At 41.6% G+C, this 24,429-nt stretch overlaps 1 protein-coding gene across 3 annotated transcripts in view; it reads left to right on the plus strand.

Annotated features, from left to right (window-relative positions):
• SAMD12 (sterile alpha motif domain containing 12) overlaps positions 1–9,607 on the plus strand; it is a 450,608-nt gene extending 441,001 nt beyond the window's left edge. For all 3 annotated transcript variants that reach the window (XM_061439090.1, XM_061439088.1, XM_061439089.1), the window contains one exon: positions 1,204–9,607. In XM_061439090.1, the coding sequence (XP_061295074.1) occupies positions 1,204–1,226 (23 nt within the window). In that variant the 3' untranslated portion in view covers positions 1,227–9,607. The remainder of the gene's footprint in view (positions 1–1,203) is intronic.
• Positions 9,608–24,429: the final 14,822 nt, after the last annotated feature.

Consider the following 24,429-nt stretch of genomic DNA (forward strand, 5'->3'; position numbering starts at 1 on the left):
ACAATAGGAAACTGGTTGTTTTCTACATTTTCCACTCTTATAAATAACCTCTGGGTTGCACATTTGTGCATATAACTTCTTTCATTTTCCTTAGGATGCACTCCTAGCATGGAAACAGAGTCAATGAATGTGAATTCTTAATATTTTTTAAATAAATTGACACTATTTTTCCAGCTTATAATGCCACCACAATATATTAATATTCTACTTTCATTAGTCTTATCAGTAGTGTATATTATTTTATATTTAATACACTGAAATAGCACCTTACTTTTGTCTCAAAAATCATAAGTTTTAATGAAACACATAAATTGTGCATTCTCTCATGTTTTGAAAAGCCTGTTTTATAGCCTAGGAATTTTTTTTTTTAAATAGTAAGAACTTTTGATTTCTCCCCATTGCCCAATAGTTTGGGGTATTAAATAAAGCTAATACCAAAATATTTTTTCTGAGCAAAATATTCAATTGGCTCTTTTATTAACTAAGTAGTGAAGACCTGTGTATATTGTATAGGATCTATAGGGAGTACTGAGATAAAAGGCAATTAGAAAATGAAGTTTGAAAAATTAGACGAATATATCTGTACCAGCATTGCCAAGGTCAAGAGCATGTCTGCCATTCAAGTAGTTCAATCTGCTCAGGTTTTAATGACTTTCTCTACCTAATCGCTAACCTACTCAGCCAGTCTGCCTTTTCAACTAACAAAGGCAGGACCTCCACCCATACTGCTTCCAATATTTCCTTCTGGGTTTTATCCTGGGAAAGCTTCTTAATGCAGAATGAAGTGCCCCCGCTACTGACTATACACACCACCCCCCATGAAATGCTTCCACACCATTCCCAATCTGATCTTCCAGATCAAGTAAATGCATGAAACCCCACAGTGTACAGATGGGTTCCCAAACCACAGCCCTGTCCTAGGGCCGAATGCCAGTTCCAAGGATCTGGTTTTCACCTTCCTTGCATTCAAGTTCACACATCCCTGAGAGAAATATCTTCCATGCTCTGGGAAAAAAAGGAAGGACATTCCAAGAATACAACCCATCACTGTAATTTGCCTTGGAGTTGAATCACCGTTACCTCCACTAGAGCTTTCTCTTTGACCTAAGGATGTTGAGGTTTGTTTGAATATGATTATTGCTACATACCAGAATATGGGAATATAAAGAAATTTATCATGTTTTCTTCTTTTTCCTCTTGCAGCCTCAGCCGAGGGTTCTCCATAAATGCAGTTAGCCTTCCAAGCTGCTGTCCTGCCAGTCAATACGAACATGGCCTGTTCCTCACAGAAAGACTAACTCATGGCACTGCCAGAAGATATCCTTGGAGCATTGACAGATTAACCAGATTAACTGAAAAACCACCCATTCAGTCAAGATTACGGGCTGTGGAAAATCTTAGTTTGCTCTGGATTTTTAAATGAGGTGCATAATATACAGTGCCAACTTGTTCCAAGTGGTCATTGGCAGACCATTAGCTGGAAAATTGCTTCCAGTTTTCATCACTGTGCATAACTGAGGCTCCCTTTGGGGAACTGTCTGTGCCCTTCACTACAGGTCCTGTTTTAGCATGACAACTACTGGATTATTTTATTATGTGTGCAGATGGCATGATGTGTTAGAAAAAAAAAATTCCAGCAGTCCTGCAATCTCAGTGGAAGTGTTCACAATATTATGCCCTGGTAGGAATATAAACATGTCTCGATTGTGTTAGTTATGGTGTCTAAAGGTAGTCTGTCCAACTCTTCAGCACTTTACATGATAACCCTACACCGAAACACATAAGCACGTTCAGTACATGTGAGAAGACAAGTCTTTTCTTCTTTCTTTTAAATTTTGTCCTATTTTGGCTTAGACTGTCCAAGGCAAGACTCCACTCCCAGCGTATACCCCATAGTTTGGGACAGATTGGTAAACATGGCCACAATACTGTTAGACTTAATCTCTTGACACTTTACTGGATTTCTTACAGCACCAAAGGGAGATAAAGGTGGGCCTGGGGAATGGTGGTTGTTTCCTCTTGTTTCCTCTTCTTGGGCACAACTTACCACAAGCACATCCATACACTCAAACACAGGAGGCTTCTTTCTAATTGGCCAGTGTACATAGTCTCTCTTTCTATAGAAGAGTTCTTTCACCAAAAATGGGGGGAATGGCCATATTTTCATCCTAGACTATGGTGCGTTGATAGTAAGGACAGCAGAATAAAGGGGTGTGACTTTAACACTTTGGAAAACTCTTCAGGTCAAGTGTTGAACTCAGTTCTCTGAAGAGGAAAAAATAGTGTGACCCCCTGCATGTCTAGAGAAGCAAGAGTTTCCAGCCACACACTAGGTTTCTTCCTCAGAAGAGAACCTACTAGTCCTTTTTAATCCTATCTGGAATTATACCCGTAACTAATATTTTTTACTATGTTTTACAACAAAGCACAGTCCTGGGGTGCCAGTCAGCCCAGTTATTGCTTGTCTTTAGGAGTTAGAGGAATGTTCATGTTGACTGACCCTATATCATGCTTTAGGCACTTTTTCCCCCTGAAAATGTAAAGTTAACTGAATCAGAAACTCAGCCAAGTATGTTCTGTGTGCCTGTAATCCCAGTCTGTGGATCGCAGGGATAGGAGACTTTTCTTTAAATACATGTAACAACCCTGGGACCCAGCCAGCACAAGCAAGCTTGGCATTTCAGAGGGTCACCAGACACACACTCATTGTCTGTTCTCCCCACATCTTTCCACCCCTGGGGGTATCAGGAAATGCACAGCCCATTAGAAAACGTCCCTGCCTGCGATTTGGAAGCTTGACAGGGAAGGAGGGAGATCCAAAGGTGATCCAGGTGAGTCACCGGGCCAGATGACTCACCGCGAGCCTGCAGGCTGTGGTGCCAAAGGGGGCTTCCAAGCGGGAACTCACAGGAGCTTCAGTCACCACCGAGATCTGGCCCTTTGGTGGGTCAACATCAGGATCAACACTGTAATTCTTTACAGATCCAAAATTAAGAGGCCAAAGCCTAGCTGCCAATGCCCCTGGACACCTCAGTCTCCACCACCCAACTCCTGAGGTTCAATTCCAACAGCAGAGTTCACGCCAGTCTTTTGTTTCTTCCTTTCTTCAGAAATCAAGTGTTTATTGAGCATCTACTATGCGCCAAGCATTGAGCTGGGGCACTATGGTTTACAAGGTAGACTCTCCCTGCCCTTATGTCTCCACCTCCCAAACACTATCCCAACCCCACCTTTTCCACAGTGAAAACTGAATTCAGACAGCATTCACCCCTCCGGAGCAATGTGGGGGAGACGGTCGCGCACAGCTCCCGTGACTGAGGAAGCAGGTGGCAGAGGGGGAAGTAATGGACAGCATCAGGCCACGTATTTGCACCCGTCATGTACAGCCAACCCTTCTGGCACCCAGATTTAGCTGATGAGAGCTTCCCAAAGCAAGTTTCAGTTGCTTCTCTTGATATCCACCCTGGTCACCTATATTCCCATCCTTTATACAGGAACAGCCATTCATCATTGTACTGGCATCTCAGAAAGCCCAGTTCTATAACTAGTCCTGGAGACACAGAATTGGGCCTGAGGAACTCGACAGAACTACTGCCAGGTGCTGAGATACCGTAGCTGGGAATGCACTAGTTTAGCCGGGAACATTAATGATTGTTAACACCCTTGGAAAACTGAGCATGCTTTATGGTGCAGATAGATATTCATTAAATGATGGTGATTCATCCTAACTTTGGCTTTTGCAAAATATGTTATGAACAAGTAAATAAGTAGAGTTGTCTAGCCCTTTTCTTTTGAGTCAAAGTGTACTGGACAGTTATTTAAAGATAGTGGGTAAAGGTGGAAATAAGAGAGGGCAAAGATGGAGACAATGAAAGAGCCCCATTGAAGATGGCTTCTCTAAAAATGCCTTAATTCCTGGCACGTACCACATATTTGCATATGAACTACTACTGTTTTCCAAACTGTCAGCCTCTGTTTGAAATCATTTGAGGGCATGGTTTTGGAAACGTGGTGGCTTAAAACCAGAACAGTCATGACCTAAACCAGCAAAACTGGAGAAACGATTTCCTTCTCAGTCTTGGGATTCTTTGTTCTGTGCTGACCCACAGTTACCCATGGCTACTTCCTGCTGTGTTGTACCTTCTTCCCAAGATGCGTGTAGGACATTTTACCTCCCAGAGATGGCTCTGTTGAGTTTTGTTTAGGAGGAGGCAGGAAATGAGGAGGGAGAATATAAAGGCTTTGATGTCTCAGGGCTGTAAACTGTTGATGCATTAACTTTTCCTCTTACTTGAACTTGTGCTGCACCTTTTATTAAAAGTCTGGCCCCTACACTCACACAGGAAAGGCACTCTTGGGAATGAACAGAACGAATACTTATCAGACTCTCGGGTGCCAAGGAGGATAAGCTCAGTTCGGGCTCCAGATCGGAATTTAAATATGCAGAGTATCGGTGGTTCTGCTAGGGTGAAAAACACATCACCCGAGTAGTTTAAGATGCACCTGGGGGACAGAGACACTATCAGCTTTCTTGTGGGTAATGGCACGTCTTTGATTCCCTGCTTAGGCTCCGTGAGGTGTATAACTGTGCCATCCACTTCTACCTCCAGATTACGGGGAAATAACCCGGATTCCCTCCAGAGTCCCTTCTCAGTTGCCCAGACAGAGGCGAATAGTCCTTCATTCTAGGGGAATTAAGCCTCTTTTTTAACCTTCAAAAGGAAAGGAATATCAACCTTACGTGAGACTATAAACGAAGGGTTAAAACCTCTAATAGATGCACTCCCTGGTTTCTTACAAATGCTTTCTTTGTCTGCAAATGTCACATAATTGTTTTGGGATAGGAACAATACAAGTCTGATGGAAGAAAAGTTTTTAAGACCCCCTTAGTACTTTTGTTTTACCAAAACCTCCTCTTCCAGTGCATTAGCAGCTTCATTCTTTGTGATGCTTTCCTCTGCATTCTTTAGAGTAATTTTGTTACTTGACAACTAGACTTAAAGCTGCCTGTCGTCTCTTTCTAAAAACTTAATCTTTAAAAAGACATCAATTCTTCTATGCCTTAAAAGCTGTTTTTGTTCACCTCTCCCACACCCCCTCCACCTCACTTTCTTGCTTTTTTGTGTGTGTGGTTTTTTTTTTTTCCTTTTAATCTCTTTCTTTTCACATGGTTCCTTGGGTAGATTTCATGTATTCTATAAAGAACTCAAACAGAGAAACATAGTTGTCACCTTTTTTCCCCAGGACTGACTAAGAATTCCTTCTTATGTTTGATCTTGGTGAAAGCTAGTTGCCCAAACACTGGGACAAGGATTCTGATCTGGGGGTGGGGTGGGGGGTTGGTGGTGGTGATGGCAGGTCAGTGCCGATAATCAAAACAAGGGCCGTGTGATCACAAGAGAGGACAGCCCAGGAGATGGACCTGCTCAGGACACGGCTGGGGACTCAGTTTCAAAGACAAGCAGGTCCTTCTCCTTAGTCTCCTGAGATGTGAATCTCATCCTGTAGCCAGAGTTTATCAATGTGAAATATTCGTGGCTCTGAGACACAGCTTCAGGGTCAAAGAGAACTGTGCTTGCATTGTTTTGCTCTGCTGACTTACTCCAGGAAGGAGATGGGGAGCCTTCTTTTGAAGGTGAACCACCTGTGGGAAGCTTAAGGAAAAATTAGCCAAGGAGGTTACACCAGCCCTTAATAAAAAGCACAAAATAGAGTCTTCCCTGGAGATCTCATTTGGGAAGATGGCTAGGAGCATGGTACCCTGGTTTCTTCTGGCCATCATCTTGGCTCTGCAGGGAAAATTCTGGGCAAGTGTGGCAAGCCCTAAGATCTGACCTTTTCAGGGTGAAATTTGCCTGTGACAGATAGAAGTGCCTCTGAGTAGGGACTGGTTTTAGACATCCTGCTCAACTGGAGAATTCCATGGACAGAGAAGCCTGGCGGGCTACCATCCGTGGGGTCGCAAGGAGTTGGAAACGAGTGAATGACTAACCCTGACTGACTCAGCAGCACAGACTGAGAAATTACCAATACAGAACAGCAAAAAAGGGGTATAGAAGGCACTGTAAATCTGGAGTTTCCATTGCCACATATACCGCTATTTTAAAACCTTGCAGAGCCCCAAGCATCCTTACTTTAGAGGCTCCTTTCCTCAATTGTATCAAGCACTGGAAGGCACCAACAGCTTAGGCCTCATAAAATTTCAAAGTAACCATATGACTTGCATTGAATTGCAGGTGACCGGCTTACGTTATAGATATTTAAACATTACTTCCTATTATACAATATCTTTTTCAGCTGTGGGAGCCAGTGGCGTGGGGTTTCATTGTTTCCTTCATTGTTGTTGTTTTGCAAACCTCCAACATTTATGGAAGCCTTAGAAAGGCTCTTAAAACCAGGCCTTTTTGCCTAAAGGACAGTGATTGAAACAGCCATTTGATGTAAACAAAGAGACTGTTAAATTAAGCCAAAGTTGGAGATACTACCACCTAAAATCTTTAAGGCTGGTTGCCTTCTGCATTGTTTATAGCCTTTTAAATTTCAGCCATTAGGATCAAAGGAAATAAATAGGCTGCTTTCACGTGGCCTTGGCACAGTAGCACACACAACTACTACAGTTGGAATTCTAGGCTGAGTTGATGTGCCAAAGCCCACAGATCTGTCTTATGTGGTTGTATTTAATCACCACCACCCACCCCTCAATTTCTATGAATATATATTCAAATGCTTTACTCACAAAATTCTAAAATGAGACTCATTATTTAGATCATTGCTTCTCTCATAGGAAGGGGTATTGATTTTGTGACATAACCTTGAAGAAAATCACCTGCCATTAAATACCTTGATGGTCACTTCTGTTCCAATCCACAAGCATACCCTGGTCTTCTTCCATCTCCTCAGAGAGCTGCCCGGCCTCCGTCTTAAGTAGCACACGTGTTATAAAGACCCCTTCTAAAGCTCTGAATAGACTCTCTGTTCAAGCATAATTCCAAAAATGCAATTTGAATTTTGAGTACCACCTTGGTCCTTGATATGACTCCCTAAATCAATTCTAATTCTTTATATCTATTTTCAGTGTTTTTTTAAGCCACAGTCAACTGCATTTATATGTTTGCATTGGTCACTTCCCACTCACTCTGTCGCAGCTTTTGAGCAAGCCTAGACTATAAAGAATCTGCCTGCAGTGCAAGAGACCAGGGTTTGATCCCTGGGTCAGAACAATCCCCTGGAGAAGGGAATGGCAACCCACTTCAGTATTCTTGCCTGGAGAACCCCATGGACAGAGGAACCTGGTGGGCTACAGTCCATGGGGTCACAAAGAGTCAGAAACAACTGAGCAACTAACACCTTCACTTTTACACCAATTCCCATTTAAGACATTTGAGAAAAGACCAGAAATATTTCCCTGTGTACCAGCTGCAGAAGTTTTGAAGCCCATAACCAGGTTCTTCTTCACATCAAAAGGCCCCTGTTTATAGGTGGAAACCTTAAAGAGAAATGGGGACATGCAAGGGGGTAGGAATCACATTTGTACACTGGAAGCTTTGTCTTTTTCATCATAATCTCACTCTCCCATCACATCACCCTTCTCTTTCTAAAAGCAGTAGCCTCTTTGCTGAGTGAGTGTTGACCTCCCACTTGGGGTAGTCGGGGTTCCACTTGCTTAAATTCACTCAAGGAGAATTAGAAGGCTCTCAGGGGCTCTGAGTGATTCCAACACCCCTACTTTTCCTTCCCCAGTTGAAAAACGCTATCCTTATGCAGCCATGTTTGACGAGACCATGATTTAACAAGTGGAAGTTCCTATTTCAGAGAGCTGAATAAAGCCAGCTTCTTGACCCTGCCCTGTCTCAGTCGTGATTGGCACAGAAGCAACTCATCTGCTGAAAAGCCAAGGCAGCATGAATGTTTTGAAACAAATTCCACTAAAACTCTTGTGTCACTCTATCACACCTGCTGTAGTTCCAGTTAATCCAACTATTTAGTATTGTTAGGTACCAAATTAAACAGCTGTACACAAAATTTTAGAAAAAATCAATACTGTAACACAATTATACATTAGCCATCAAAAGTACCCGAGAAAAGAAAATATTGAACTGTCTTTTCTGTACTTGAATTATTCTTAGGATTCTGTGGAGAGTGGCACTGCTCTGATAAAGGGGAAACTGTTTCGAATTCAAGAATACTTGCATTCAAGAGAAATTGCACGTCTCTCTGGGCCTTTGCTCATCTGTCTGGGATGTTACCTGTTCTGTCTTAGCAGACAGGGTTGTTTGGAGGCCAAATTGAGCCAAGGGGAGAAGCTGTTCTGTATCACCAATGTCTATGTATTCATCATGGTGAGCAGGGCGATGGGCTTTCATCAGTGAGTTCCTTTCCCTTGTATTATGCCTTTCCCTCATAGCTGTTTTTACTGAGTCCATTCTGGGATGCTAAAAAGTAAAACGGTAAGAAAGCACCAATCAACATTTTGGGGAAGCTACCAAATTATTTGAAGGGATGCTACTTAGGAAGAAACTTCCATAGATGTTTTGGTACAACTTATAAAAAAGGTAAAGGTAACTCAAGCATTTTGTATGCACACACAATACATGGGGGCTGGTCTGCAGAACCTATGGCTAGGGTGAACATTTATCTCCCCCTCCCAAAGGTTTAGAGCACTGTGACCGAGCTGAGGGAGAGAGTTCCGGCTGGGCTGAGCACAGGTGAAGATTGCCAATCCTCAGGTTAAAGAAAGCCAATGAAGTTGATGAATTGCGGGTCACAGGAAACAGCCACATCGAACTTCCTAGATGAGCTGGTGTCTTGTGCTAGGAAAGGAAGAGGAAGAAAAATCACACCATGTGAACTGAATATAAAATGGGTGCTTTCAGTTGCATATGAGTGGGAAAAATTCTGACCAAAAAAAAAAAAAGTTCACTATTTTATAAACACTAACAAACATGGCTATAAAAGCACATTTCATAACACAAAAGCCTACGTAGATGGGAGACATTTTTATAGCTTCCTTAAGTGAGTAGTTAAACCAGCAGTCTGAAATCTCTTAGTCCCCTAAGAGTGGTTAATTAAATATTTTCCTTATTCATTGCCCACAACTGTGGGTTGTTTTTTTTTTTTTCCTCTATGCACCCTAGAAAAATTCCCAAGACTAGACTTAAGGAGGACACAAGCTGGTTATGTAGTAAAATAAGAGTACCTTTTCTGTTGGATGTTCATTTTAGTTCCCTGAGTTCCCAGGGCATACAATGTTTAGAAACTTCTTTCTCTAAACATAAGAATTATTGCACACCACGATTTTGAACTACCGATTTCCATATCTTAAGCAGCTATCAACTTGCCAATTCCCTTTGGGTCTTCCTTACATTTTTCTTATAATGTTTCCTTGTGTTCTGGGTTGTCCTCAGAAAGAGTTTCGGGGGTGGGGGGGCATGATTCTTTTTAAATTGATAGAAATGAAACTACAGATTTTTGCCCCCTTGTATCTGTGAGCATGATCTCTATCAGGCTTAAAAATCTGCTTTATCATTTTTGTATATTTGACTATTTTGTATTCAGCATTACTTGATTCCTTATGTGCATGGCAATGTATTAAAATGTGGGATTTCTATTACCGTGTAAAAGTGTTTTGATTCTGATTTTCAACCTATATCCTTGGGAAAAAAAATTACATTAAACTTTTCATTTCTATTTTCTTCAGCTCATCAGCTTTGCAGAAGAAAAAAAGAAAGTTAACAGCATTTCACTTTCCCTGTGTTAGCTAATGATGCAATTCATAGTGGAAAATTGTCCTCAATTATGCTGTGTTTCCTGGAGAAATAATATATGTGGAATGAATTGGTGGCCTCCCTCCAGCTCCCAGCACACAGAATTCCCCCAGCACCAAATCCCACCAGCATGATGGCTATTACCATTGAACACTTTCCTGCGGAGCACAGCTGGGTGAAAGACACAGTTCTGTTCCTCCGCAGATACGCTAACACCCTGGAACGAGATGGCATGACAGATCCTGGCCTGCCAATTACCTTTCACCCCAGAGAGTCTTACGTGCTTATCACTGCATGATTGATGGCATCCCCCAGCACCTCTATCTCCATCTCTCTCAGGTGATGACCAAGTGCCAGCTATCTGTATTTTATCAATTGAGATGCCTTCAAGTAACACCTGCCTAAGAGATCGGGTACGAGGGCCGTTCTCTAGTTCAGCAAACATCTAGATATACTCCACTCTCAACCACGTATTTAAAAGACACCAACTTTATTTTTTCCTCAAAAAAAACCCACTGAGTAATACAATGCACCAAATATAACAATAGACCATTTTATCTGCTCCAAACTCCCATTTTCACCCTTCCCTTTCTCAAGGAAACATTGTAATGAGTACTTACAGCCATTATGACTTTGCTGAATATGATAAATTGCCTCAATTGATATTAGACACTTCCTTCCCCAAAAGGAAAAAGGACCGTGTAAATCACATGAAAAAGAAAGGAAACACTCATTGCCTTTTTTATTATTATTACATGTTTACAAAGAATCTAGTGTTCTGGGGGATTTGAGGGTTTTTGTTTTCCCCAGAAAAGGTTTCCAAAAACAAAACGTGTGAGAACCTTTTACTTTAGTTTACTGACCATATATAAAACTTCTAAAGCTGTCTACACACCCTATAACTCTAAAGGCACAATTTTCTCCCACTTTCTATTCACACAAGTTAAGAACATGGAAAATGGGGCATGTTTTTTTGTCAGTGAACTTCTTCAGAAGATGTAAAACTAGACCCCTACAACCCCCGCTCCTCTTTGTCCTGACTTTTCTTGGATCATTTTTGGCTATTTTTTCCTTTTCTTTTTTTTTTTTTTTTGGTCCATTCCTCATAATTTCCTTCCTTTTCCTCTGTCAGTTCTCTGACTTTAACTTATTGCTCCCTTTCTGTGTGCTTCTCTTGATGCCTTTCTCTGCCTTACCTTCTAACACCTCTATATTATCTCCTTCTCTCTCCCTTTCTCCGTCTCAATCTCTAACCTATTTTACCTTTCTCCTTTCTTTTCCCTCTCTGTGGGGTAGGACACTCATCTTATTTGTATGTGTATCTCCATCTCTTGGTATATAATAGTTGCTTAACAATGTTAGGCCAACTGAATTAAACTTGGTTCCTAATTCTTCCCACTTTATTTCCTTCCTTTCTGCTGAGCCTACCAACTGCCACAAGCTCTTCATTAAGCAAATAAACTCATGGTAATAAAGATGAAAGCCAGATGTGTTTTCAGACGTGGGTGCTTTCAGAGGTGGGTGAATGGCAGCAGGTTACCTAGGTAGCTTTATGTAACCCAAGCCAGAAGTATGCACATTTCCCTAAGTACCACTTTGCCAGTACAAAGAAAGCTTTCCTGCCATCTCTGCATTTCAGAAACTCATGCTTGCCTGGATAAATGTGGTGGCCATATTTGAACCAAGGGTAGACACTATCACACAGAGTGAAGTAAGTGAGAAAGAGAAAAACAAATGTTGTATATTAACACATATATGTAGAATCTAGGGCTTCCTCGTGGCTCAGATGGTAAAGAATCCACCTGCAATGCAGGAGGCTCGGGTTCAATCCTGGTGTTAGGAATATCCCCTGGAGAAGGGACTGGTTACCCACTCCAGTATTCTTGCCTGGAAAATCCCATGGACAGAGGAGCCTGGCAGGCTGCAGTCTGTGGGGTCACAAAGAGTTGGACATGACTGAGCAACTAACACGTACTTAAGGGGAATCTGAAAAGAACTGGTATAGATGATTTTATTTACCAAGCAAAAATAGAGACATAGCAACTGTGAAATAAAACTGTAATAGACATAGAGAACAAACATATGGATACCAAGGGAGAAGTGGGGTGGGATGAATTGGGAGATTGGGATTGACATACATATACTACTGATACTAAGTATAAAGTAGATAACTAATGAGAACCTGGCGTAGCACATGGAACTCTACTCAGTGCTCTGTGGTGACCTGAATGAGAAGGAAATCCAAAAAAGAGGGGATGTAATACATAAAGCTGATTCACTTTGCTGTACAGCAGAGCCTAACACAACAGTGTAAAGCAACTATACTCTAATTAAAAGGATAGTTATGTCATGAGAAGTTCACCATCAGAATTATGTGTTATATGACCCAGCAATCCCATTCCTAGGCATATACCCTGAGGAAACAAAAATTGAAAGAGACACATGTATCCCATTGTTCATTGCAGCACTATTTACAATGGCTAGAACATAGAAGCAACCTAGACATCCATCGACAGATGAATGGATAAAGAAGTTGTGGTATAGATTCACAGTGGAATATTACTCAGCCATGAAAAGGAACACATTTCAGTCTGCTCTAATGAGGTGGATGAACCTAGAACCTATTAAACAGAGTGAAGTGAGTCAGAAAGAGGAAGTTAAATACTATATTATAACACAAATATACGGAAGCTAGAAAAATGGTACTGAAGAATTTATTTACAGGGCAACAGTGGAGAAACAGACATAGAGAATAGACTTATGGACAGGGGGAGAAGGGAAGAGAGGGTGAGATGTATGGAAAGAGTAACATGGAAACTTACATTACCATATGTAAAATAGACAGACAATAGGAATTTGCTGTATGGCTCAGGAAACTCAAACAGGGGCTCTGTACTCAACCTAGAGGGGTAAGATGGGGAAGGAAATGGGAGGGAGTTTCAAAAGGGAAGGGATATATGTATACTTATGGTTGATTCATAGTGAGGTCTGACAGAAAACAGCAAAATTTTGTAAAGCAATTATTGGTCAATAAAAAATAATTTTAAAAAAAGAATTATGTGTTAACGTAGGATGATTCAGAATCATATAACATCCCTTCAGCTGCTGCTGCTAAGTCACTTCAGTCATGTCCGACTCTGTGTGACCCCATAGATGGAAGCCCACCAGGCTCCCCCGTCCCTGGGATTCTCCAGGCAAGAACACTGGAGTGGGTTGCCATTTCCTTCTCCAATGCATGAAAGTGAAAAGTGAAAGGGAAGTCGCTCAGTCATGTCTGACTCTTAGTGACCCCGTGGACTACAGCCTTAAGGAGACTTCTGGTGATTATGAGATCATTAGGACTGTTAATACTTTCTCTTTTACAGAAATCTATTTTTTATGGCATATAGATATACGTGCACCATAAAATAGCTTTCTGTCATCTTTCATGATTTTGTACGTCCATTGATGAAATCAACTAAAATAAGCTTTAAAGTGCCTTTCCAACCACGTTCTTTTGTTTTTGTAAGCAACTGGGGAGATGTAAAGAGAGAGTGGATAATGAGAAGTGTATACAGTTGTTTCACAAGAGATGTCCCCCTTCTCATGAGAAATGGACTACTTGATAGATTCCTATTTTTCTCTCATGTGTTTTTGTTAGTTTTAAACATAATATAATTAGGTCTCCCATTGCCCAATCTCTAGAGGGAAGTCCAGCAGTGGAACAAAACTGTAAACAAACACACAGAGTGTCAGAAAATATCTTAAAAGTCCTTTTCCCATGTATCCCATCCTCCTCTTCCATCCAAATCAGGTGCTTCCCTTCCTTAGACCAGATCTTCCCCCGCTGCCCCTCAACCAAGAACTCTCCAGCCACCAGACTCTGCTGGGTCTCAGTTCAGTCACTCAGTCGTGTCTGATTCTTTGCGACCCCACGGACTGCCACATGCCAGGCCTCCCTGTGCATCACCAACTCCCGGAGTCTACTCAAACTCATGTCCATTGAGTCAGTGATGCCATCAAACCATCTCATCCTCTGTTGTCCTCTTTTTCTCCTGCCTTCAATCTTTCCCAACATCAGGGTCTTTTCAAATGAGTCAGTTCTTCTCATTAGGCGGCCAAAGTATTGGAGCTTCTGCTTCAGCATGAGTCCTTCCAATGAATATTCAGGACTGATTTCCTTTAGGATGGACTAGTTGGATCTCCTTGCAGTCCAAGGGACTCTCAAGAGTCTTCTCCAACACCACAGTTCAAAAACATCAATTGTTCAGTGTTCAGCTTTCTTTATAGTCCAACTCTCACATCCATACGTGACTACTGGAAAAACCATAGCTTTGACTAGACTGACCTTTGTTGTCAAAGTGATGTCTCTTCTTTTTAATATGCTGTCTAGGTTGTCTAGGCTGTCTAGGTTTCTTCCAAGGAGCAAGTGTCTTTTAATTTCATGGCTGCAGTCACCATCTGCAGTGATTTTGGAGTCCCCCAAAAAATAAAGTCTCTCACTGTTTCCATTGTTTCCCCATCTATTTGCCATGAAGTGATGGGACCAGATGCCATGATCTTCATTTTCTGAATGTTGAGTTTAAGCCAACTTTTTCACTCTCCTCTTTCACTTTCATCAAGAGGCTCTTTAGTTCTTCTTCACTTTCTGCCATGAGGGTGGTGTCATCTGCATATCTGAGGTTATTGATATTTCTTCCAGCAATCTTGATTCCAGCTTGTGCTCCATCCAGCCCAGCGTTTCTCATGATGTACTCTGCATACAAGTCAAATAAGCAGAATGACAATATACAGCCTTGACATACTCCTTTCCAATTTGGAACCAGTCTGTTGTTCCATGTCCAGTTCTAACTGTTGCTTCCTGACTGGCATACAGGTTTCTCAAGAGGCAGGTCAGGTGGTCTGGTATTCCCATCTCTTGAAGAATGTTCCACAGTTGGTTGTGATCTACACAGTCAAGAGCTTTGGCATAGTCAGTAAAGCGGAAGTAAATGTTTTTCTGGAACTCTCTTGCTTTTTCGATGCTCCAACGGATGTTGGAAATTTGATCTCTGATTCCTCTGCCTTTTCTAAATCCAGCTTGAACATCTGGAAGTTCATGGCTCACATACTGTGAAGCCTGGCTTGGAGAATTTTGAGCATTACTTTGCTAGAGTGTGAGATGAGTGCAATTGTGCAGTAGTTTGAGCATTCTTTGGCATTGCTTTTCTTTGGGATTGGAATGAAAACTGACCCTTTTCCTTCTGGTTCTGGTCTCCCACTAAACTCTCTTTCCTTCCATTTGCATTGTTCTAAGTCCCATTGTTTATCCCTGTAATCTTCCCATTTTTGCTTTCCCAGCTCTGTTTTCCTATGCCTACTACCCTCTTTGTACCTCACAGAAGCTAGTAAACATTAGCTTTTATTTAGTGATCACAGGAAGATAGAGGATGTGATGATGCAATATATTTCCTTAATAATTTTCTTTATTGAGTTTTCTTAGTAAGTCTTGCCCCAGAACTGTAACATAGATGATCCAAAAAATGAAGAGTAACAGATGGCTAATGTGGTTAGTTGCCTTAGATAGCTCAAATTCTATCTCCCAAAAGCAAGCTGTAGGGAGTTTGAAATAATTTTTGTTTATCATTGAGCAATTGTAGATGGATCTTGTGCTATTTGTTCCGTGTACCAAGAACAGTGCCTGGTATTGAGTTAAGTGTTGGTGACTTAGAGATGAAGAACATTCTCCCTGCCTTAAAGATCTTACATCCTAACATACAGAAAATAAGGAGCTCAACAAATAATAAGGGAAAAAAATCCCATATGAAAAATGCAAATATCTCTAGAAGGATGATAACTTAAGCCTCACTCATTCTCAGATACTGGGATTAAGGAGAGAGGCAAGAATGCTCCATGTTGAGTAAGCTCTGTAAACATGATATATTTACCCCACTCTTAGACACACATGATACGTGTTAATATATTAAAGGCTCTGAGAAGGGTTGCAGGTTATAGATTGCAAATATATAGATAGATAGATTATAAATATTTGTTCAGCCCAGTATTTTCAAAATTCATTCAAGCATCAGCTATTTGTCCCCAGAGAGTACTAACAAATGGTGCATGGAAGAAGCACATGGGGAAATGCTGTTTTAAATCCATCATTAGTTTGGTGACAATGTGTTATCTTGACCAGATGACTATAAAGTCCCTCAGGAAATAAGTGATGCAAAAGATGGGCCTGCTAGAGGGTGATAGACATCTAAGGGCCAGAAAATGGGATAAGAACTTGCCTGTTTCTATTAATTAATTGTGAAGCGACAGTTAGAACAACAATACTTTGGCCACCTGATGCGAAGAGCTGACTCATTTGAAAAGATCCTGATGCTGGGAAAGATTGAAGGCAGGAAGAGAAGGGGACGACAGAGGATGAGATGGTTAGATGGCATCACCGACTTGATGGACATGAGTTTGGGTAAACTCCAGGAGTTGGTGATGGACAGGGAGGCCTGGCGTGCTGCAGTTCATGGCGTCGCAAAGAGTCAGACACAACTGAGCGACTGAACTGAACTAACTGAATTGTGAAGCAACTGCTACATAATCAACCTATGACCTATCACATCCTAGCCCTGCCACTAACATAATGGGAAAGGGGAAAACAGTAATGTGACTTTGGCCAAGTCACATTTTTATTTATTTGGTTGTGCCAGGTAATAGATGTGGCACATGGGATCGTCCATGTTCATTGTGGCATACAGGATTTTTAGTTTCACCATGTGAGATCCAGTTCCCAGAACAGGAATCAAACCCAGGCCCCCTGCATTGGGAATGTAGAGTCTTAGTCATTGGACCACCAGGGAAGTCCCTGGATTTTAATTTTTTATTTTGAAATATTAGCAGTTTGGAATAGATGGGCTCTAATATGCCTTTGTAGCACAACCTTTTAAGTATGACTATAATTTGTACCACATTATCTCAAAATTTTGCTTTTAAAAGGCAGTGGCACCCCACTCCAGCACTCTTGCCTGGAAAATCCCATGGATGGAGGAGCCTGGTAGGCTGCAGTCCATGGGGTCGCTAGGAGTCGGGCACGACTGAGCGACTTCACTTTCACTTTTCACTTTCATGCATTGGAGAAGGAAATGGCAACCCACTCCAGTGTTCTTGCCTGGAAAATCCCAGGGACGGGGGAGCCTGGTGGGCTTCTGTCTATGGGGTCGGACAGAGTCAGACACGACTGACGCGACTTAGCAGCAGCAGCAGCAGCAAGCATATATAAATATCTAGAAGCTCCACTCCACTGTACCTTGGCTTCCTTCTTAAGACTAAAGAGGACTTTTTATATTACATGGTTTTGTTTCACGAATGTTATGGGAGATTTTCAAAGGAAACAAGTTGGACCATAATTTGAGCAATTGCACAAGCACACAGACTACAGGCAGCCACCTCTCTGACATGAGCAGGTGCTGGTTTTTATTGGTTAAGCCAAAAATCTTTTTAAAAAACTATTCTTGGACACAATGGGATCCAGAGAGTAAAAAGCAGTCTTGCAAAGAATTAGAAAAAAAAAAGGGTATCAAACTTGCCACTTTGGTATGATTCCTTTAATGACACTCTGTTCAAAAATTAAATTAGTGGATTTAGAGAGAGGCTGAATCCCAAACTATATTTTAAAGAAGCATTCATAAACGTGTACACTAACTTGACTATATTTCTCAAAGTGCATTGGTATATGCATAGTACAGTGATAGAAATGAAGGTGGGAGGGAAGGAGGAAGAAGCTGGAAATGTTTCTTTTTTTTTTTTTTCAGTGGAAATGTTTCTAACAAAGACCCAATTCTGCTTCGTCCATCTTGACTTCCTCACTGATGCTGCACAAGACGGATAAATCCTTTCCCTCTTTTCCCTCTGTATTTTTCTCCATGACATTCCAAAATCATTCCATGGTACATGAAAACAGAATAATCTTTTTAAAAAGACATATTTTATTTCATTTTAGAGAACAAAAATTGTCATTGTGAGAATCGGTCCAGATGCGTATGTGATAATAGTCTCTGAAATACAGTTTAATTGACTGACCCTAACAAAAACAATAGCTCCATTAACTGAGTGCTTGCCATGTATGGAGCATTTTATATGTTATGTCATTGAATCCTCACAATATTGTTAGGTATTATTATTCCCATTTCACAAGTGAAGTAATTAAGAGAATTTAAAGGTTTTAAATTCTTAGGTCAGACTGCGTAACTGACTCAGCTCTTTGTGACCAGGAAACACAAAATCTCAACCATTAGAATATACATACATTAATAGAGCATGTGCCATACACATTGAGTACTAAATGACTAATCCCTCACATCATTTGTCCTTGACATCTTCAAAGTCACAAGTTCTTTGGAAACTCTTCTGAAAGCCATGGATGCTCTTGTCCAAAAGTGTACCCAACATACAAATCTTTACATACATTTTCAAGAGGTTCAAGGGCCTTCTGAACCTCATCCCATTTCAAGAATGCTTCCTTTAAGTAACAAAACAGAATTTACTTGGTGAAGTTGAGATGATAGCAGAAGAAATGGAGCCAGCAATGTTTTGGCCTTTAGTAAACAGCAAACATCTTCTCACAGGAAGGAGGGAGACAGTCATAATTCATTCCACAAGTAGTTACTGAGTGCTTCCCATGGGAAACGCCATGGTAGACCCTGGGAATACACCAGGAAATTCTGCAGACAAGGTCCAGTCCTCATGGAGACTGTTGTTTGGGAGGGGAGACAAGGAGATAAACAGGCATCAGATTTGCAATCCTTATTCTTCACTTTTTGAGCCTCTCACTGTTTATAAGGGTCCCCAAAAGACCAGATAACTTAGTTTTGGGTCTCTGTTGTAAAGATAAATGTGACTATCGCATGGTTTCTGTCCCAGTGTGTGAAGCTGAAAATATAATGAGCACTGCAGTTAAAAATATTTTTCTTTATTGCCTTTGGTAAACCGAGGAAGGAAGTGGACCCACTCTTTCCAATGCTGATTCCAACGTCTGTCCTCTGAAATCACTATTAATGTATTCTCTTCAAATTAGGACTTTTGATTTTCTGGAGATAACAAGAATATTAGCTATGCTTTTTTGTGTTGTTTCTCTTAAAATTTTAAACACGTTCTTTTTGTTCAATGTATTGTTCACTTCAACTGAGGTTGGGGGTGAGATGTCTGTTTGTAGGAAACCAAGAACATATTCTGTGTCCTCAGATGGAATTATTTCAAGCTTGTCAAGTCTTTTTTTTTTTTTTTAGGTTTGTATGAATGCTTTTATTTATTCATAATCCATTTATATCCACAAAGTAGTTGAGCCAGTTCACAAGAAAATATACCATAAAATAGAAAGTTGTAAATAAATAAAATCAGAACCAGAGAAATTGCACAGAAACTAGAAGATCAAGACAAGGATGTAGGCTGAAGCCCATCCATGTTGGCCGTCATTATGAAAGAGGAGCCATAAATTTCATGTCAACATCAGAGGCAAGCATAGTAAGCTGATGTAAGATTTACAACATCCCTAAAACTAAACATGATGTCTAGTGGAGAAGAACACAAACATCACGTGAATTTTTAACATAAAACAGAAATAGTGCTCATACTGCTTAGGGTTATGCCTCCAACCCCTGGGAGTATGAGTTCAGGCTTCTCTGAACACAAACATCACGTGAATTTTTAACATAAAACAGAAATAGTGCTCATACTGCTTAGGGTTATGCCTCCAGCACCTGGGAGTATGAGTTCAGGCTTCTCTGATGATAAGACTGAAAAAACTGGAGAAGGAACACCTTGGGGGAAGTCAAGTTTTCCTTCCCACTTGAGTCTGAGAAAAATTTCTTAATGCATATTTCTAGATAGGACCCTGAGTGAAGCTATAGACAATGTCCCTATAGCTTATCCCGGTGGCTCAGATGGTAAAGAATCTGCCTGCAATGCAGGAGATCTGGGTTGGATCTCTGGGTCAGGAAGATCCCCTGGAGGAGAGCATGGCAACACACTCCAGGATTCTTGTCTGGAGAATTCCATGGATGGAGGAACCTGGCAGGCTATATAGTTTGTGGGGTTGCACAGAGTCAGACAAAACTGAGCAGCTAACACTATCAGTTCAGTCGCTCAGTTGTGTCCAACTCTTTGCAACCCCATGAATTGCAGCACACCAGGCCTTCCAGTCCATCACCAACTCCCAGAGTTCACTGAGACTCACATCCATCAAGTCAGTGATGCCATCCAGCCATCTCATCCTCTGTCGTCCCCTTCTCCTCCTGCCCCCAATCCCTCCCAGCATCAGAGGCTTTTCCAATGAGTCAACTCTTCACATGAGGTGGCCAAAGTACTCGAGTTTCAGCTTTAGCATCATTCCTTCCAAAGAAATCCCAGGGCTGATCTCCTTCAGAATGGACTGGTTGGATCTCCTTGCAGTCCAAGGGACTCTCAAAAGTCTTCTCCAACACCACAGCTCAAAAGCATCAATTCTTCGGCGCTCAGCCTTCTTCACAGTCCAACTCTCACATCCATACATGACCACTGGAAAAACCATAGCCCTGACTAGACGAACCTTTGTTGGCAAAGTAATGTCTCTGCTTTTGAATATGCTATCTAGGTTGGTCATAACTTTCCTTCCAAGGAGTAAGCATCTTTTAATTTCATGGCTGCAGTCACCATCTGCAGTGATTTTGGAGCCCAGAAAAATAAAGTCTGACACTGTTTCCACATCTATTTCCCATGAAGTGATGGACCAGATGCCATGATCTTCGTTTTCTCAATGTTGAGCTTTAAGCCAACTTTTTCACTCTCCACTTTCACTTTCATCAAGAGGCTTTTGAGTTCCTCTTCACTTTCTGCCATAAGGGTGATGTCATCTGCATATCTGAGGTTATTGATATTTCTCACGGCAATCTTGATTCCAGCTTGTGCTTCTTCCAGTCCAGCATTTCTCATGATGTACTCTGCATAGAAGTTAAATAAGCAGGGTGACAATATACAGCCTTGACGAACTCCTTTTCCTATTTGGAACCAGTCTGTTGTTCCATGTCCAGTTCTAACTGTTGCTTCCTGACCTGCATACAGATTTCTCAGGAGGCAGGTCAGGTGGTCTGGTATTCCCATCTCTTTCAGAATTTTCCACAGTTTATTGTGATCCACCCAGTCAAAGGCTTTGGCATAGTCAATAAAGCAGAAATAGATGTTTTCCTGGAACTCTTTTCCTTTTTCCATGATCCAGCAGATGTTGGAAATTTGATCTCTGGTTCCTCTGCTTTTTCTAAAACTAGCTTGAACATCAGGAAGTTCACAGTTCACGTATTGCTGAAGCCTGGCTTGGAGAATTTTGAGCATTACTTTACTAGCATGTGAGATGAGTGCAATTGTGCGGTAGTTTGAGCATTCTTTGGCATTGCCTTTCTTTGGGATTGGAATGAAAACTGACCTTTTCCAGTCCTATGGCCACTGCTGAGTTTTCCAAATTTGCTGGCATATTGAGTGCAGAACTTTCACACCATCATCTTTCGGGATTTGAAATAGCTCAACTTGAATTCCATCACCTCCACCAGCTTTGTTCATAGTGATGCTTTCTAAGGCCCACTTGACTTCACATTCCAGATTGTCTGGCTCTAGATGAGTGATCACACCATCGTGATTATCTTGGTCATGAAGATCTTTTTTGTACAGTTCTTCTGTGTATTCTTGCCATCTCTTCTTAATATCTTCTGCTTCTGTTAGGTACATACCATTTCTGTCCTTTATTGAGCCCATCTATGCATGAAATGTTCCTTTGGTATCTCTGATTTTCTTGAAGAGATCCCTAGTCTTTCCCATTCTGTTGTTTTCCTCTGTTTCTTTGCATTGATCGCTAAGGAAGGTTTTCTTATCTCTTCTTGCTATTCTTTGGAACTCTGCATTCAGATGTTTATATCTTTCCTTTTCTCCTTTGCTTTTCGCTTCTCTTCTTTTCACAGCTATTTGTAAGGCCTCCCCAGACAGCCATTTTGCTTTTTTGCATTTCTTTTCCATGGGGATGGTCTTGATCCCTGTCTCCTGTACAATGTCATGAACCTCAGTCCATGGTTCATCAGGAACTCTATCTATCAGATCTAGGCCTTTAAATCTATTTCTCACTTCCACTGTATAATCATAAGGGATTTGATTTAGGTCAACCTGAATGGTCTAGTGGTTTTCTCTACTTTCTTCAATTTAAGTCTGAATTTGGTAATGAGTTCATGATCTGAGCCTCAGTCAGCTCCCAGTCTTGGTTTTGCTGACTGTATAGAGCTTCTCCATCTTTGGCTGCAAAGAATATAATGAATCTGATTTTGGTATTGACCATCTGGTGATGTCCATGTGTAGAGTCTTCTCTTGTGTTGTTGGAAGAGGGTGTTGCTATGACCACTGCATTTTCTTGGCAAAACTCTATTAGTCTTTGCCTTGCTTCATTCTGTATTCCAAGGCCAAATTTGCCTGTTACTCCAGGTGTTTCTTGACTTCCTACTTTTGCATTCCAGTCCCCTATAATGAAAAGGACATCTTTTTTGGGTGTTGGTTCTAAAAGGTCTTGTAGGTCTTCATAGAACCGTTCAACTTCAGCTTCTTCAGTGTTACTGATTGGGGCATAGACTTGGATTACTGTGATATTAAATGGTTTGCCTTGGAAACGAACAGAGATCATTCTGTCGTTTTTGAGATTGCATCCAAGTACTGCATTTTGGATTCTTTTGTTGACCTTGATGGCTACTCCATTTCTTCTGAGGGATTCCTGCCTGCAATAGTAGAAAAAATGTTTATCTGAGTTAAATTCACCCATTCCAGTCCATTTCAGTTCGCTGATTCCTAGAATGTCGACATTCACTCTTGCCATCTCTTGTTTGACCACTTCCAATTTGCCTTGATTCATGGACCTGACATTCCAGGTTCCTATGCAATACTGCTCTTTACAGCATCAGACCTTGCTTCTATCACCAGTCACATCCACAGCTGGGTGTTGTTTTTGCTTTGGCTCCATCCCTTCATTCTTTTTGGAGTTATTTCTCCACTGATCTCCAGTAGCATATTGGGCACCTACTGACCTGGGGAGTTCCTCTTTCAGTATCCTATCATTTTGCCTTTTCATACTGTTCATGGGGTTCTCAAGGCAAGAATACTGAAGTGGTTTGCCATTCCCTTCTCTAGTGGACCACATCTTGTCAGATCTCTCCACCATGACCCGCCCGTCTTGGGTGGCCCCACAGGCATGGCTTAGTTTCATTGAATTAGACAAGGCTGTGGTCCTAGTGTGATTAGATTGACTAGTTTTCTGTGAGTATGGTTTCAGTGTGTCTGCCCTCTGATGCCGTCTTGCAACACCTACCATCTTACTTGGGTTTCTCTTACCTTGCATGGGGTATCTCTTCACGGCTGCTCCAGCAAAGTGCAGATGCTGCTCCTTACCTTGGACGAGGGGTATCTCCTCATCACCGTCCTCCCTGACCTTCAACGGATAACCATCTTATTGGGGTCTGGATGCCAGGTTATCTTTTGCAGCTCCTGCATTGTAGGCAGATTCTTGATCGTTGAGCCATCTTCCTCTAGGTTCTTGAATTCCAGTTAAGTGAAATGTTACCTCCTGCAGAAAAGAATTCTATGCTTCTCATTCTTTGACCTTCCTTTAGTTGCTCTCAACATCAACCGGATAGGGAGAGATCCGAGGAACCCAATGGAGGAACTGCACTTGCCCTAGCTGGATACCTCCGCAGAAACACTATAGCACATACAATAAAGGTTTTCACATCCAGCAGCTTCTTATCACGTCCATCAAAGGCAGCAAAGGGCACAGCAGCTATGTGCAACCAGGTGGAAAAAAAATTCTGTGTGGCCAAGTCATGTCATCTCCGTTTATGAGCTCATCAAATCTGCAGGCTGCCTAGAGGATTGAGAATAAGGACTAAGGAAGATCATCTGCTCATGACTAGAGCCACCTAGCAACCAACCTCAGTTGTGACAACAGTCATGTTTGGAGTGCTTGTAATATGGCAGGCACTTGAATGCACTGTACATTTAATTCTTGCAATAACTCTCCAAGTCTTTCAGATACTAGAAACTTTCAGATAGTAGGCCCATAGAGCAAAGGAATATGATAAGTCATCGCTCACTAGCCAGGATGAGTCCCACGGCTCTGTCCATGGTTAGGGACTGGTCTGGGAGAATAGGGGACCTCCCTGGTAACTCAGATGGTTAAAAAAAAAAAAAAATCTGCCTGCAATGTAGGAAACCAAGGTTCAGTCCTTGGGTCTGGAAGATCTCCTGGAGAAGGAAATAGCAATCCACTCCAGTATTCTTGTCTGGAGAATCCCATGGACAGAGGAGCCTGGCGGGCTACAGTCCATGGGGTCACACAGAGTTGGACATGCTGAGTGACTCACACCGGGGGAATGGCCCATGCATGTAGATACTTTTGAGGTTTACCTTTTAGGCCCATATGACTCCAGACCTTTGACTCTCACCTCTATAGCGCAGTCATATATTCCTCAAGTGCTCAAAGAAGCAAATGTAGATAGTAAACATTTCTGGCCAGCCTCTCCCACACCAGCAGCCATGAGTGAGAAGGAGACATATATTCCCATTCCTCAGCTGATCCCAGGAGAAAGAGCAATAGATTCAAACACAGAATGCTAAAGAAGCTGGCTGGCACCCTGCCCAAAGGGCCATTTCA

The sequence above is a fragment of the Bos javanicus genome, chromosome 14, assembly GCF_032452875.1.
Source record: "Bos javanicus breed banteng chromosome 14, ARS-OSU_banteng_1.0, whole genome shotgun sequence".
In the NCBI taxonomy this organism is placed as follows: Eukaryota; Metazoa; Chordata; class Mammalia; order Artiodactyla; family Bovidae; genus Bos; species Bos javanicus.